Source organism: Mauremys mutica, chromosome 8, assembly GCF_020497125.1.
Source record: "Mauremys mutica isolate MM-2020 ecotype Southern chromosome 8, ASM2049712v1, whole genome shotgun sequence".
In the NCBI taxonomy this organism is placed as follows: Eukaryota; Metazoa; Chordata; order Testudines; family Geoemydidae; genus Mauremys; species Mauremys mutica.
Window position 1 is genome coordinate 24,330,057 of NC_059079.1, and position 14,882 is coordinate 24,344,938.

The following is a 14,882-nucleotide window of genomic DNA, read 5'->3' on the forward strand; positions in this document are numbered from 1 at the left end:
GTGCCAACGCCTTCTCCTGCCTCAGGGATGAGAATGGCGCCCTGAGTCTGAGCAGGTGCTCTGCTGCCTCAAACGCTTCAGGAGTGGACGGAAGAGGCAGGCTCTCCAAGGGATTTGGTGAGTGTGACATGCCCAGACTTGACTGCCTTGCTTGGGCAGGAGTCAATGTGGCCGCCCCCTGAGTCTCGCAGCCATGGCCCGACTGAAGTACCACTGATGGCTGGTCTCTGCATCTAGGCAAAGGGGATCAGCCCCTTTCAATCCTCTTCTTCTGCACCAGCAATTGGGACTGGTGCCAAAGGCTGGAGTGTCCCTAAGATGCTCCATGACGGTGCCTAGAGTCTTTGGCCGCATCTTTCTTCAGTGCCTGGTCTCTCGAAGAGGGCACCGGCATGCTCTGCACTGAAGACGACGTGGTTGGTGGGATCCCCGGCACTGGGGTCCGACTGCGGTCGAAGAGCTGCCTCCATGACGAGGATTTTAAGTGGCTGCTCTCTTTCAGGGTTCTTGGTCGGAATTCCTGACAGATTTTACATAAGTCTTTTTGGTGACCCTCGCACAGACACTGTAAACAGGAAGTGTGTGTGGGGGTCACTTTTTGGCATGCGCTTCGCACAGTCCTTGCAGGTCTTGAAGCCCGGGGATCGTGGCATGCTCCGGAGGCAACAAATAAGGGGGAAAAACAGGGGGTAAACCCCTGTAAATGAAACTTACAACTGACTAACTATACTAAACTATACAATCTGAACAAACAAGGTGAGTACAACAGGAGCAAGAGCAAGGGAAGTTCCAGCTACCGTCACTGGCAGTAAGAAGGAACTGCAGGGGTGGCGGGTCGACAGGGCTCTATATTGAGCACCATGAAGGCGTGACTCCAGAGGGTACCAAGGCCGACCCTACGGTTGCTGCTAGGGAAAAATCTTCCGGCTACTGTGCACGTGCGGGCGCACACACCTGATTGAAATCGACATGAACAAGCAGCTGAAGAAGATCATACATTAGCTTAGGTTTATTACACAGTATTACACAGTAGCGTTTCCAAGTTCAATACATATATAACTTATACTACAGGCAAGGCTGGTAGTTCCACTTATTGTTAAGGTTGCTTGACAATTCCCATGATAAGACCCTACTTTCAGTTGCTTATAACTCTGCCAAAAAAACATGTGGACTGAGATTTTCCGTGCTGAGTATTAGCCTATGGCTGATTTTTACTTACTTATTTTTAATTCAGCCGAAATTGTTCAGTCATTTCCAAGAACAAGGCTAAGGAAAAAATATGTAGTTCTGCCCATGTTAAAAAAAAATCATGAGAACTTTTCTACCTCATGCACCATCGTGCTTTGGAGCAGGGACTTGAAGGGGATAGGCTTTGTGTCATGGATGTGCCTTTTAATATTCCCAGGGAAAATCCAGCCAGATTTGTCCAAGTTATAAGCACTGGAGAAATCTCAGTTCTCACAGGCTCAGTAGAGACTTCTTCTGTTTCCCAGTTAAATCTCTGAAGATTCCTTCCTCACTGAACATGCTCAAACCTCTCACAGATCCTAACGCTGACTACACTGCACGTTCACCTTTCCCACAAAATGACAGAGCATGCTCCAGTCCAAGGCTACAGGGGTGAAGATGGACTTTCCTTGTAATGGATGTTTCCAGCTGCTCTGGGTCTGTGCACTGCAACTGAAAGCAAGGAGGTTTTTTTGTGCTCTCAATGATCCCCCTACTGGCACTCAGGCAGTGTAGAGGAAGACGAATCCTATTTTGAATGCAGAGAGGACGAAAGCTAAATCAGGAAGAAGTAAAAGAGGAGACTGGGACTGGAAGTAGGGAAAAGAGGAGACTGGGAGGGGTTGGCAAGATTGGGATTGGGAGCAGGCATGGCAGGCCAGGACTGGTCAGGCAAGGAGACTAAAACAAACTCCCTGCCATAGCCTGGACCGGAACACAAGCTTCCTGAGTCTCACCATTCTTGTGCTGACAGCAAATAACCGTGAAACCCTCTGGAAAACTGTGTCTCATCCCTCTCTACTGGGAGTCCCACAGAGAGGATTACACCCAATGTTGGCTATCATTCAATGCACAGGGTGGACCCACTCTGAAGATGAATCAGGGATTGTACAGTAAAGGAGACTGTTGTCTCCAGGACTCTGTTTCATTTGTTGCAGAAGTTGGAAGGTGTGTAGTGAATGAGGCAGAGGATTGGAGGAAAAGAAAGGATGGTCTCATGGCTAAGGCAGTTGAATAGTGTCCTAGAGAACTGGATTCTATCCCTTCCTTAGCTGCAAAGTTCCTACGTGATGCTAGACAAATCACTTTAACTCTTCATAGTCACTAAATGTGTGTTCCTCATTTTCTGGGTGCCTAACTTGAGGGATCTGATATGCAGAAATGCTGAGCACTCACAGCTGGAACTGAAATCAATGGGAGCTGTACTTAGAACATATGAAGTGCTATATAATGCTACATAGTCTGAAAAATGAGGTTCTAATCATTTCAAACTGGGCACTCACTACTGGTGGCAACTTTTGACCTTAATTTCTCTTTGCCTCAGCTCCCCATCTGTAAAATAGAATACCCCCTCGCCCCCAGCTCACAGGGCTGTTCTGAAGAATAAGTAATGTTTGTGAAGCACTCAGATCCTACAGTGATGAGCAGCAAAGAAAAGCCCATGAAGAAATAAACAATTGTGTATTCTGACCAGGGTTTAAATAATGTAAATGAGGCAAGAAGCCACACTTTGAACAATCAGGAAAAAAAATTATTGAATAGGTATTCATTAAGTGAGTAATGTCCATCATGTGCACTGAATGAGCTGGCAGTCTGGTGGAAAAATACAGTATGTGTTCATATAACTAAAAACTGTATCATGATGCATAGACACAGGGGGACAAATTAAAGTTGCAAAGACAACCTTAATTCTGGGATTTCTTAACTTTTGAGTGCTTGATTTTGCAACCTTAATAACATTTTGAATATAGTACATTAAAGTACTAAATTAGTAACTCAAATTACTTTGTCCATTCTATTTCATAGCTAGAATTGCAATATTCCTGCTCAAGGTCCACATTTTATATTCTACAATAATAGCATTCATTTAAAAAAGCCTCAGCTTTCTAATACTGTGACATAAATCTGTCAGTATCAGCATGTTACTAGCTTGATAGTCTCAGTTTTCAAGTGTACGTCAGTTTCCGTGGACTGACTGACCTTGCAGTCTCATAGAAAAGGCTACTACTAAAAAAATCCCAATAAGCCCCTTCTCATCACTAAGGAGTCAAGGCAATTCCTGCACGACTCCATACATGGGGAACAGCTACAAAGAAGGTTGTTGGTAATGACTGAAAATCCTCTCAAACAACAGGTATCCTTGGGCATTCCCTCCCTTTTCAATGTTGCCTAGAAACGGATGGTGCTGCGGATAGCACGTCTCTGTATGTTAAGTGTAAAAATATTATTTTTCTTCATCTCATACCAACATTATTTTATGTCCTTGTTTGAATCTTTTCTTCAAAAATTGCCTGGAGCTGGCCCAAATGCTGCTGCAATTTTTCTCTGCAGCTACTGCCTCAGTACACTGCCTATTGATCTACCAACGTAATCATTCCACATCTCTGGCTTTTCTTCCTTCAAAAGGACAAACTCCTGAAGGACTAATTCTTATGTGACTGGGAAACTTTGCTGCTATTAACTGGGATTAATTTCACCCTTAAGATTTAATACCCCCAGTACCCCAAAAGAGATTAGATTCCAAGATGGGTTTCATAAACCGGTGCAGATAGCTGTTGTCATTTATTTTTCTTTACTGAGAGTTTTACTGTGTTGTCTGTAAATTTCTAAGACAAAATCCTGCATTATGATATTACATATTTCCATAATTATTTTTTCCTATACATCTATCACTCTGAAAAGGAAAAGGAAAGTTTCCTTTTTTCTAAGAAAATCCACTTCCTGCTAGTTTTAAAAAAAATGCTCACACTAAATTGAATACAGTAGAACCTCAGAGTTACAGAAACCTTGGGAATGGAGATTATTTGTAACTTTGAACAGAATCTTCACCTCCTACCTGTAAGCGGCTGTCCTGTGCATGGGGATGGGGACAGGCAGCTGGTTCTAGCCCCCTGGCTGCAAGGGTGATGAGTGAGGCACCTGGAGCACTGCGGCATCAGTGGGTGTGCCATGCAGGCTGTGGCCCTTTAAAACTGAGCTGCTCCTCCAGAGTGCAGCATGCTGGCAGCAGCTCAGGCTAACAGTCCAAGCCAGTCACTGGCTGCAAGGGCAACTTTCTTGCAGCACTGGCAACTTTCTTGCAGCATAAGCAGCTTGGGCTGTGACAGCTTCTTTCCCAGGCTCAGACAGCTTGCAAGTTTGTCTTCCTCTGGCCAAGGGAAGGGAGTAAAAACAGCACCCGCAGCTCACAGGAAAGCGGCACGGACTGCAGCACTACTCCTGCTCTGCCTGCCTTGGGCTCACAGAGGGGGCTCACAGCTGTGCCTGTGAACCTCAGTGTCTTCACCTCCTAGCTGTAAGTGGCTGCCCTGCGGATGGGGACAGGCAGTCCAGATGTGCCTACCTTTAAGATACAATACAGACACAGTACAGTATTTGTTGTTTTTTGGGGGGGGGTCTCCACTGCTGCCTGATTGCTTACTTCCGGTTCCACATGGTGTCCGGCTGACCGGTCAGTTTGTAACTCGGGGGTTCATATCTTTGAGGTTTTACTGTAACAACAGATCGCTGGTATACCTTACCTTGAAGCCCACATGCTGCACAAATCCACTTTCTGCATGCATCTGCTGGAGTTTTTGCTTCTTCAACTTTTTTAACTCTAGCAATTCTTTGTATTCAGGTAACTCTCGATACGATATCGGGATACTTTCCTCATCCTGTTCAAAAAAGAAAACCTTTGCTTTGAGGATATCATTACTGAGAAGATCTAGCTTCTTTCAACATAAAATTGTGATCAGATTTCTTTTAGAAAAATACTGACAGAATAAACTACATAAGAGACGTACAAGAATTATTTGGGGAAAGAAATCTATTGTTAATTTATATTTTTAGTACCATTGTTTGTATTAAACCAACAGTGTGCTACAGTACGTATCTTCTAATAAGGAAGATGGCTTACAGATGAGTTAGATTTTTAATTCCATTTAAGAAATGTAATTTAATTTGTACATAATATATTTGTGCACATGTTGAGTGAGAACCGACACATGGAGGAAAAAAGCTAGTTTCTGTCAATACAAAGCTAGGTTATTTTATGTGCAAATATCTAGTAACAGATTAAGAAATTGAGAATTAAAATTTAGCATAAACTATATCAAATTAATAAGACCTTGTTCTCTTTAACATTGTTCTACAGAGGAGTGATAGTTTTGTCCAGTGACTGCTCAAGTGCCTTAACTAGCTGAGAAAGTGGGCCAAAAATGATAGATCCCTAAATACTTATGTGTTTAGGGTTTTTGGACAATGTCACATTTAAATACACCGATGAGCCAAGACAGGCATCAAATTTTCATTGAACATTTTTCATTGAATGTCAGTTTTAAACTCCTGATGTCCTGATTCCTGGTTCACCAGAGTGTGGGAGTGGTAAAGAGGCATCCTTCTATGCCACTGGAAATATGAAGTTCCAGAGAAATGACCCTATGTGCACACACCCTTATTTTCCTTTTTCTCCAGCACCTCTTAGCCCACAGCACATACACATGCACACACCCTAGCTTTCCTCTCCTTTTTTACCCTCTCTGTGGAATAGACAAGGTACAACAAGTAGCTTTTGAAAATGAATATTTAAGATCAATGGTTATTTTTGCCATTATTTTTCATAACTGAAAGTTTATGTGCTACCAAAAGCTGGTGCATAAAAACATCTTAAGAGAACCTCATGAAAAACCACTTGCTCTCTCGTTTTAAAATAGCGACCATCTCCCATTTTTCTTAGTGAGAGTGCCAAGCTATCTCAGGAAAGATGGTGCCCACCAGGCTGTCAGAAAACACAGACAGTTCCACTGAGGTCTCTCTCTCAAAATGTCCACCCAATTGAAGGTAGCTATAGCTTCAGAGCCACTGACAGCAATGGGAGATGGCAGCTTTTTTCACAGAGGACAGTTCTTCGTTGAATTCTCTGTATTAAAATATTTTTTAGCTCCTACTGAAGGAGAAACATTGTTATGTTGCTGCTGCTCCCGGCTGGGGTGGGGGGAGGGATCCCCACTGCTCCCATGCACTGTGGGTGACAGCAGGGATCCCTGGAGCTCCCGACCAGTGGGAGGTGGGGGGATGCCAAGAGCTCCGGGCCACAGCAGCTTTGAGCCGCCAGAGGAGGGGTACCCTGGAGCTCTCAGCCCCTCTGTAGCCAACTGCCCAGGCTACACATTTTGTCATGGGTATTTTTAGTAAAAGTCAAGGACAGGTCATGGGCTTCCATGAATTTTTCATTATTGCTCATGACCTGTCCGTGACTTTTACTAAAATCATCCATGACAAAAACTTAGCCTTAATAACGGGATCTTTCTCGTAATGGAGCTCACCTGTCTCTTTCTACATTACTGCAAATAAGAAAAATAGCCATCTGAAATGCTGCACTAGTGAAGAAAGAAAAGGGTACGCCACACTTCCTAAAATAGGACCAAGTCGAGCATTACCCTTGCAAAAACCAAAAGCTACTAGTAGCAAAATTGAAAACAAATACTGGTGTCGAAATATAGGCTCCCTAAACCTACTATAATTGTGGCATCATGGGGTGAAATGTAAGCAGTTTTGGCAAAATAAATAAACAAACAATCTAGATGTAGAATGTAGTATAAAAAAATTGTGCACACAGAAGAAAAGTACAATTGATTCCAGATAGATTTGCTATGATAAAGAGAGGCAAATGTTAACATTTAATTTTTTTAATTTAATTAAATTAAAAAAAATACTTGTTTCACCTCTTGTAAGATTCATATGGAAAAATAGTAAGTTATCAGATATGCTGGTAGAGGATGGGAGAGAGATGTCCCAGACAACTCAGAAATTAAGTCACAAGGAGAAGACAGAGCACGTCTGAAGACAAGAGATGTGGCTGGGACTGAACAATGGATCCAGGAGTATCTAACAATTTAAGATGAAGAAAATGCAGTACATGTCACAAAGTCACTGAGAAAAACTGAACTGATCTGTACTGGACCATCTCATTACCTTTTGTTATGCTGTGAGGCTTGTGACTGATAAGCCCCCACCCCCACCCCCCCTTCCATTCACACAAAGATAAATTCAGCAGGCCAGATCCTTCTGTCTTGACTTCAGTGGAGTTATGCTGATTTTACAGAAGCGGAGAATCTAGCCTATCAGCTTCAGCAGTAGGATTTATTCCCTACATACAGTACTGTATACAGAAGTATGAAAATATGTTTATATTATAAGCCCACAAACCTAGTCCACTGATTACGTAGTGACACTGCTGGTTGGGTTATCTGTGTGGACCTCTGCATCTAACCTCTATTAGTCCAGCCACTAAGGTAAGACAAAGAGCCATATATATATATAGCATGGGATGCAATTATACCAAAGAATGATGAAAGGATTTAGTCCTTTTGGTGCAACACTTTAGGCAGAAATATGTCTACACACTTTATATGGTGTTCAGAATAATTCAGACTGAACCGTTTTTGAAGATGTGAACGTGCAATTACAAGTTTTCGGAAGTGTCTAATTCTTCCATGGTATCAAAAAAATTTTTTTTTCCTTTTTTGGTTTGGACTTTCCCTGAATTTTCTGTACTTGACTCTTCACATCAAAGAGGTGCCAGAATTCAATCTCCTGCTCCTGGTTTATGCAACTGAATTCACAACAGTTTAATATATACGTGACAATGTTTAAGTAAGGACACTTTTTCCTTACTTCCTTTTTCCTTCCAAATATCATTACTTAAACAGTCAAGAAACACCGTGAGACATTTTGCAATTTTGTGTTTAAATGACATACCGATACTTCCTCCTCTGCTGCAGCATCCATATGGCTCTGAAAACTGGATCTGTCATCATCCTCATCCATATAAACTGGAGGTTCATGGGATGTCATGAAAGTTGAAGGTTTGAAGAGATGTTTATTTAGGGGGTGCTGTCGCCTGTTTGATGACTGTAGTAGAAAAATGACATATAATGTTCAGATCAGATTCCTCAGAAACTACTTTTTGTAGTAAGAAATTCCTACCAATAGAACCTGTAGACAAAATGTTTATAATTTTTATATGTGATCTCTTATCTTTCCCACCAGGAGAGGCTCTAGGTATTTTGCCACCCCAAGCACGGCAGGCAGGCTGCCTTCGGCGGTTTGCCTGCGGGAGGTCCACCGAAGCCACGGGACCAGCGGACCCTCCGCAGGCATGCCGCCGAAGGCAGCCTGCCTGCCGCCCTCGCGATGACCGGAAGAGCGCCCCCCCATGGCTTGCCGCCCCAGGCATGCGCTTGGCGTGCTGGTGCCTGGAGCCGCCCGTTTCCCGCAAATTTTCACACAGCATCTACTTCTGAGTCTAGTACAAGTGTTCTGGGAGCATTCATTTGAGAGATTAATACATTATGCCTTGGAGATTATTTATGTATGGAACAGATAATAGAAAACACTGTGACACACTCCTATTTTAGATAAACCCCTAGTAATAAACAGTCCCTGCCCTGAAGAGCTTACAATTTAAATAAATAAGATAGACAAAAGAAAAAGAGAGGAAGCAGAATTATCTCCATTTTACAGATTAGGCTCTGTAGCACAAAGAGATGAAGTGACACGGTCACACAGAAACACTGTGGCAGAGTCAAAAATTGAAAAGAGGCAGTTCTGGCCTACTGGCAAGCGCACAAGCCTTGGGGTCAAGAGACCTGTGTTCTATTCCTGGCTCTGTTGGCTTTCCCCTAGCCCTTAGTTTAAACTGGCCTCCTGGCCAGTGACTGGGGGGGAGTCAGCAGTGGTTGGGCCCTGCCCACCTCTGGAGACACAAGAGCTGGAGGAGCAGGCAGTCAGTGAGTTCCCCACCTTCCCAGGGCTGGTGGGGTCAGGCTTCAGCCTTGGGTGGAGGGTGGAAGGCTCCAGTCACGGGGCTTCAGGTCTGTTCCCTACCCATACAGTGGCAAGCTTGGCCCCGTCACTCCCCCCCTGTAGTGCACATCTTTTAAAAAAAAAAAAAAAAGGGTGGGGGTGGGGGCAACCAAGAAAGCAAAAGACATAAGAAAAAAGACAAGAATGTTCAAAGCATCTTATTTGTGCTTCTATTCTGTTTGGGCCCAGTAAAGAATAGACACAACTGTACATTATTTTTAAATACATGAAACATATATTTATGTCTGTTTTCACGGTAGTATTCAGATCCTAGCTCTGAACGCTAGATTCATGCTGGTACAGTGCATTGTTCCCAGGTTCACTCCAGCCTGCTGTCCTGCAGGGGTGTGGGCTCTCTACGCTCTTAACACTTGTAACCAATAAAAAATGTAATCATTGGAGGGGGAAAAATTAAGTTTTACTGCAGATGGGGGAATTGAACTCTATCTGCTTAGTTTAAACATGTATTTTAAAAAAAATCCTCTACAATCTTTTTAATTTTATATGCCAGCAGTCTGGTTCTATTTTGGTATTGGTGGAGCCCATCCTTACTGTATAGGTTACTCTTTCCTAAAAGGTTCCTTAGTGCCTAATACATCTAAAACCCTCTTCCCCACATCATCGTCTCATCCACACATTGAGACCCTGCAGTTCTGCCTGTCTTTCTGGTCCTACATATGGAACAGGAAGTGTTTCAGATAATCTTACTGTGAAGGTCCTGAACTTTAACCTCTTTCCTAGCAGCATAAATTTGGCCTTCAGGACCTGTCTCCTACCCTTCCCTATGTCATTAGTACCTACATGTATCATGATCACCAGCTCCTATCCAGCACGTGAACATAAAAGTCTGTCTAGATCAGGGGTTTTCACAAAACATTTTTTGGTGGCCTCAGAATGCAGCCACCATCTCTTGCTGGTGGGCCACTCTGACAAGTTTTCCTAAAATACTTATGATAATTAACTTTAGGAAAAACAAATAAATATGCACATATACATGTCCACGTCATTGTAATTTATGTAGGATTATTTTTCCAGACTCAGTAATAAAAATAATGTACAGTTGTGTCTATTCTTTACTGGGCCCAAACAGAATAGAAGCACAAATAAGATGCTTTGAACATTCTTGTCTTTTTTCTTATGTCTTTTGCTTTTTTGGTTGCCACCCCACCCCCACTTTTTTTTTTTTTTTTTTTTTTTTTAAAGATGTGCACTAGAGGGGGGAGTGACGGGGCCAGAGCTTGCCACTGTATGGCTAGGGAACAGACCTGAAGCCCCGTGACTGGAGCCTTCCACCCTCCACCCAAGGCTGAAGCCTGACCCCACCAGCCCTGGGAAGGTGGGGAACTCACTGACTGCCTGCTCCTCCAGCTCTTGTGTCTCCAGAGGTGGGCAGGGCCCAACCACTCCCCCGCAGTCACTGGCCAGGAGGCGGTGGCTGCAAGAAGAGTCCCTGGTGGCCACATGCGGCCACCGGGGCCACATTTGAGAAACACTGCTCTAAGCAGACAACTCTATTAGCAGATAGAGTTCAATTCCCCCATCTGCAGTAAAACTTAATTTTTCCCCCTCCAATGATTACATTTTTTATTGGTTACAAGTGTTAAGAGCGTAGAGAGCCCACACCCCTGCAGGACAGCAGGCTGGAGTGAACCTGGGAACAATGCACTGTACCAGCATGAATCTAGCGTTCAGAGCTAGGATCTGAAAACAGACATAAATATATGTTTCATGTATTTTAGAAAAGCAGCATGGTAGGGTTTCCATTATAAATATCACAATTTTATAAGTTAATATAAAATTCAACATCAGTTCCGTTTTCAGCCCTGGTATAATACTTGATATTTAAAGAGTAGTACAATGCTAAGGAACTTAGATAATCTCTGTAAATTTGGGGAAAAAATTAAATAAATATTTTAAAAAGAATTACAAAACTATCCATGAAGAAATTAATATTATGGTTACACTGCGGATGCAATGGGCCACAGTCTGCTCACATTTAGTAGTACTGTTTTGTGCTCACGTTCAGCAATACCATTGTTTTCTATTAAAACTTAAACTGAAGGGGAAAAAAAATCCACCTCCTTGTCCTCAAGCACAGTAATTAGATATGAATGGACAAAAGAATGCTGATTTAAGTTTTCAAAGTGGCAGCAACGTTAGCTTCCTCTGAAAGGTTGTTTGCACAAATAACGTTCTTAATTACGGATCTGATGCTGCTAAGACATATATGTGTTTATCTTTACACATTGATGCCATGTACATAAATCTTTACAGGATTCCGGCCTACAATTGCAAATACATGTTTTAGAAAAGTTATCTGGTGTGAATATATTTTGTGGACATTACTGCACCCACCTTTTGAAAATTTGGAAGACCCTGAAGTCTTCCTGGACATTCTATAACAGATTTAAAAGTAGCCATACTTGAACAAAAAAACTTCAGAAACAGACTTCAAAGAGAAACTGCGGAACTAAAATTCATTTGCAAATTTAACACCATTAATTTGGGTTTGAATAGGGACTGGGAGAGGCTGGCTCACTGCAAAAGCAGCTTTGCCTCTCCTGGAATTGACACCTCCTCATCAATTAATGGGAGTGGACTACATCCACCCTGATCGTATTGGGGCTGTCAACACTGGTTCTCCACTTGTGAGGTAACTCCTTTCTCTTCGTGTGTCAGTATATAATGCCTGCATTTGTAATTTTCACTACATGCATCTGAAGAAGCGGGTTTTTTACCCACGACAGCTTATGCCCAAATAAATCTGTTAGTCTTTAAGGTGCCACCGGACTCCTTTTTGTTTTTGTTAATATACTATAACCATCATAATAGCATCTGAGTGCCACATAAAATTATATCAATCCATATTAGAGAGACAAGGTGGGTGAGATACTATCTTTTACTGGACCAACTTCTGTTGGTGAGAGATGTCCCATTTCCCAGACCTAAAGATGAGCTCTTGAAAGCTTACACAGAGCTCATCTTCAGGTCTGGGAAATGGGACATCTCTCACCAACAGAAGTTGGTCCAATAAAAGATATTACCTCACTCACCTTATCGCTCTAATATCCTGGGACCAACATGGTTACAACAATACTGCATACATCAATCCATATAACTATTTTAAATATATATTTGAGTTTCTCTTCTCTTCCCAATACTAGGAAGAATTCTCAGAAACATCACTGAATTTATCCTTCTATTCTTATTCTTTTCTCTACCATTCCAAGATCAACACTGCATTCAAGGGGACGGGATTAGGAGGGCTGGGCGTGGAGATTTGTTCACAAAGATCTTACAAAGTAAAATGATATGTGATGTACAATAATTGTGGATGATCTTACATCTTAGAGAAGTTGCAGGCCTGAGAAAAGCATTCAGTTTCAGTGTTAACTCTATGGCTGTGGTAGTTTAAATATACTCATTTTTGTGAAAACTCATCTTCCATGTTTTTTAATTTTTATGGATTTAAAGTTTTGTTCTTCTCTGAAAGGTGACTGTGAAAATGCCATTGATGGGATTCAATATTTTTTGTCTTCGATGATTCAGATATGTTCAGTATATGTGTGCATGTGTAAATGCACATGCAAATATGAAGTCTTCTGCTAGAATGTAGTCTTACCTTTTTGGAGTATAAATATAAGTTTGGAGTTCTGCCTGGTACCGGAATCCCAGCTTTAGTTAGTTTTATGAAATACTTTTGCACCCTGCTGGCAACCTAAAAGAAACAAGATAAGTTAATTAAGTGTTAGATGAATAAATAAATACGGTGTGACTTTTAAATAAGGAATTCAAATATCCACTAAAAAGCTAACGTTTGCCTGAAGTGCTTAAAGAAAAATACAAACTTCAGAGAAAGATGACATTCTAAACTTTATGTAATATTTATAAGAGGCAAATGTCTAGGTTCTTCTTCTGCAAAGAGTAAAAGAAAAAATTGGGGGTTGAGCATAGCAGTTAATTTTTTTATTCTGAAATTGCATCAAAGATAATTTATGTGATCAGACACAGTGTCTCAGAACATAGACATATTTTCCCATTCTACAGTGTTGAAGAAGAACCTGTCCCTCACACAGGGCTTGGCTACACTTACAGTTTGCAGCGCTGGTAGTTTGCAGCGCTGGTCATCCAGCTGTGTAGGAGCAGCGCTGGTGTGTGGCCACACTCACAGCTACCAGCGCTGGTGTGTGGCCACATTTGCAGCATTTCCAGCGCTGTTGGGAGTGATGCATTATGGGCAGCTATCCCAGCATTCAAGTGGCCGCAACGTGCTTTTCAAAAGAGGGGGGTGGAGTGGGGTCTAGTGTGACAGGGAGCGGGGGGAAAGAGAGAGTGGATTTTTGGAGCCAACACTGTGTGTTAGCTTCCTGCCTTGAAAAATCAGAACATTTTTCCGACCCCTTAGTCTTAACTCTTAATTGCAAACAGCATGCAGGCAACACAACTCCCCGCTGTTTCCCTGCCTGCCTCTCATTTGATTGTTTACAGCCAGGTACAGATGATCACAGCAAACAGGAGCTGTGTTTGTTTAGATAGCAGCAGCAACGGAGGAGCTCCACAGAGCTCATTCACAACAGGGAGGAGGATCTCATTTGATTGTTCACAGATTGATCACAGCAAACAGGAGCTGATAAGCAGCTCCGGTAGAAACGGGGAGCTCCGGAGGTTCACAACAAAACAAAGAGAGGCTGCATAACAAAACAAAGGGAGTAATTTAGTTTAAAGCATTCTGGGATATCTCCTTATTCCCTGGAGGCCAATAAAAGTGCTGGTGTGTGTCCACACTTGATGAGCAGCGCTGGATCACCAGCGCTGCAATCGCTACACCCCAACCTGGCCAGGTGTACAGCCAGCGCTGCAGCCAGGGAGTTGCAGCGCTGGATGTGTCTTGCAGGTGTGGACAGTTACTAATTGCAGCGCTGGAAAGCCTCTACCAGCGCTGCAACTTGCAAGTGTAGCCAAGCCCACAGTCTCTTTCTGCTGGAAAGACAACAGTAGTATTATGCATTTACAGTAACTCACAATAGGAGTTAAAAGTAAATGAATCTGTCAGCAACTGGTGTTGCTGTATTTTGAAAACAATGTCACAGGGCCAGGGCCGGATTAAGACAGGGGCTTTAGGGGCTGCAGCTGGGGGCTCAGGGGATGCCCCACAAAAATAAATCACAGACAGCGACCTCCAGGCCGCTAAAAGGGGCGCTCAGGCTGCCTTCCTGGCCTGGCCCCACGCCGCTCCCGGAAGCGGCTGGCCCCTGGCGGGAGGGTGTGGGGTGTGTATGTATGAATGAAGCAGCTCTGTGCACTGCCCCCGCCCCCAGCACCATCCCTGCAGTTCCCTTGGCCAATGGGAGCTGCAGGGGTGGTGTTTGCGGGCGCAGGCAGCGCACAGAGACACGATGTCCCTCTCCCTCCAGGGGCGCGCAGAGACATGCCAGCAGCTGGCCGCTTCCGGGAGTGGCGTGGGGCTATGGCAGGCAGGCAGCCTGCCTGAACCCTGTTGCACCACTGGCTGGGAGCCGCCTGTGATAAGTGCCTCCCAGCTGGAGCCTGCACCTCACACCCCCTCCTGTGCCCCAATTCCCTTCCTCAGCCCAGAGCCCCCTCCTGCACCAAACTCCCTCCCAGGGCCCACACCCCTCACCCTCTCCTGCACCCCAACACTCTGCACCAGTCCAGAGCCCCCTCCTGCACCAAACTCCCTCCCAGGAAAAACACTTGTATACAGGGGCCCCAAAAACCTAATAGCCCCGGGCTGACGGGAGAGTTAATCCAGTCTTGCACAGGGCCGCTGTCAAAGTCTAATGGAC

General features: G+C 43.6%; 1 protein-coding gene across 6 annotated transcripts in view; it reads right to left on the bottom strand.

Annotated features, from left to right (window-relative positions):
• ZZZ3 (zinc finger ZZ-type containing 3) overlaps positions 1-14,882 on the bottom strand; it is a 104,699-nt gene that overhangs the window by 8,090 nt on the left and 81,727 nt on the right. For all 6 annotated transcript variants that reach the window (XM_045026376.1, XM_045026375.1, XM_045026373.1 and 3 more), the window contains 3 exons: positions 12,698-12,793; positions 7,969-8,121; positions 4,749-4,883 (listed from right to left, as the gene is read on the bottom strand). In XM_045026376.1, coding sequence (XP_044882311.1) covers positions 4,749-4,883; positions 7,969-8,121; positions 12,698-12,793 — 384 coding nt within the window. The remainder of the gene's footprint in view (positions 1-4,748; positions 4,884-7,968; positions 8,122-12,697; positions 12,794-14,882) is intronic.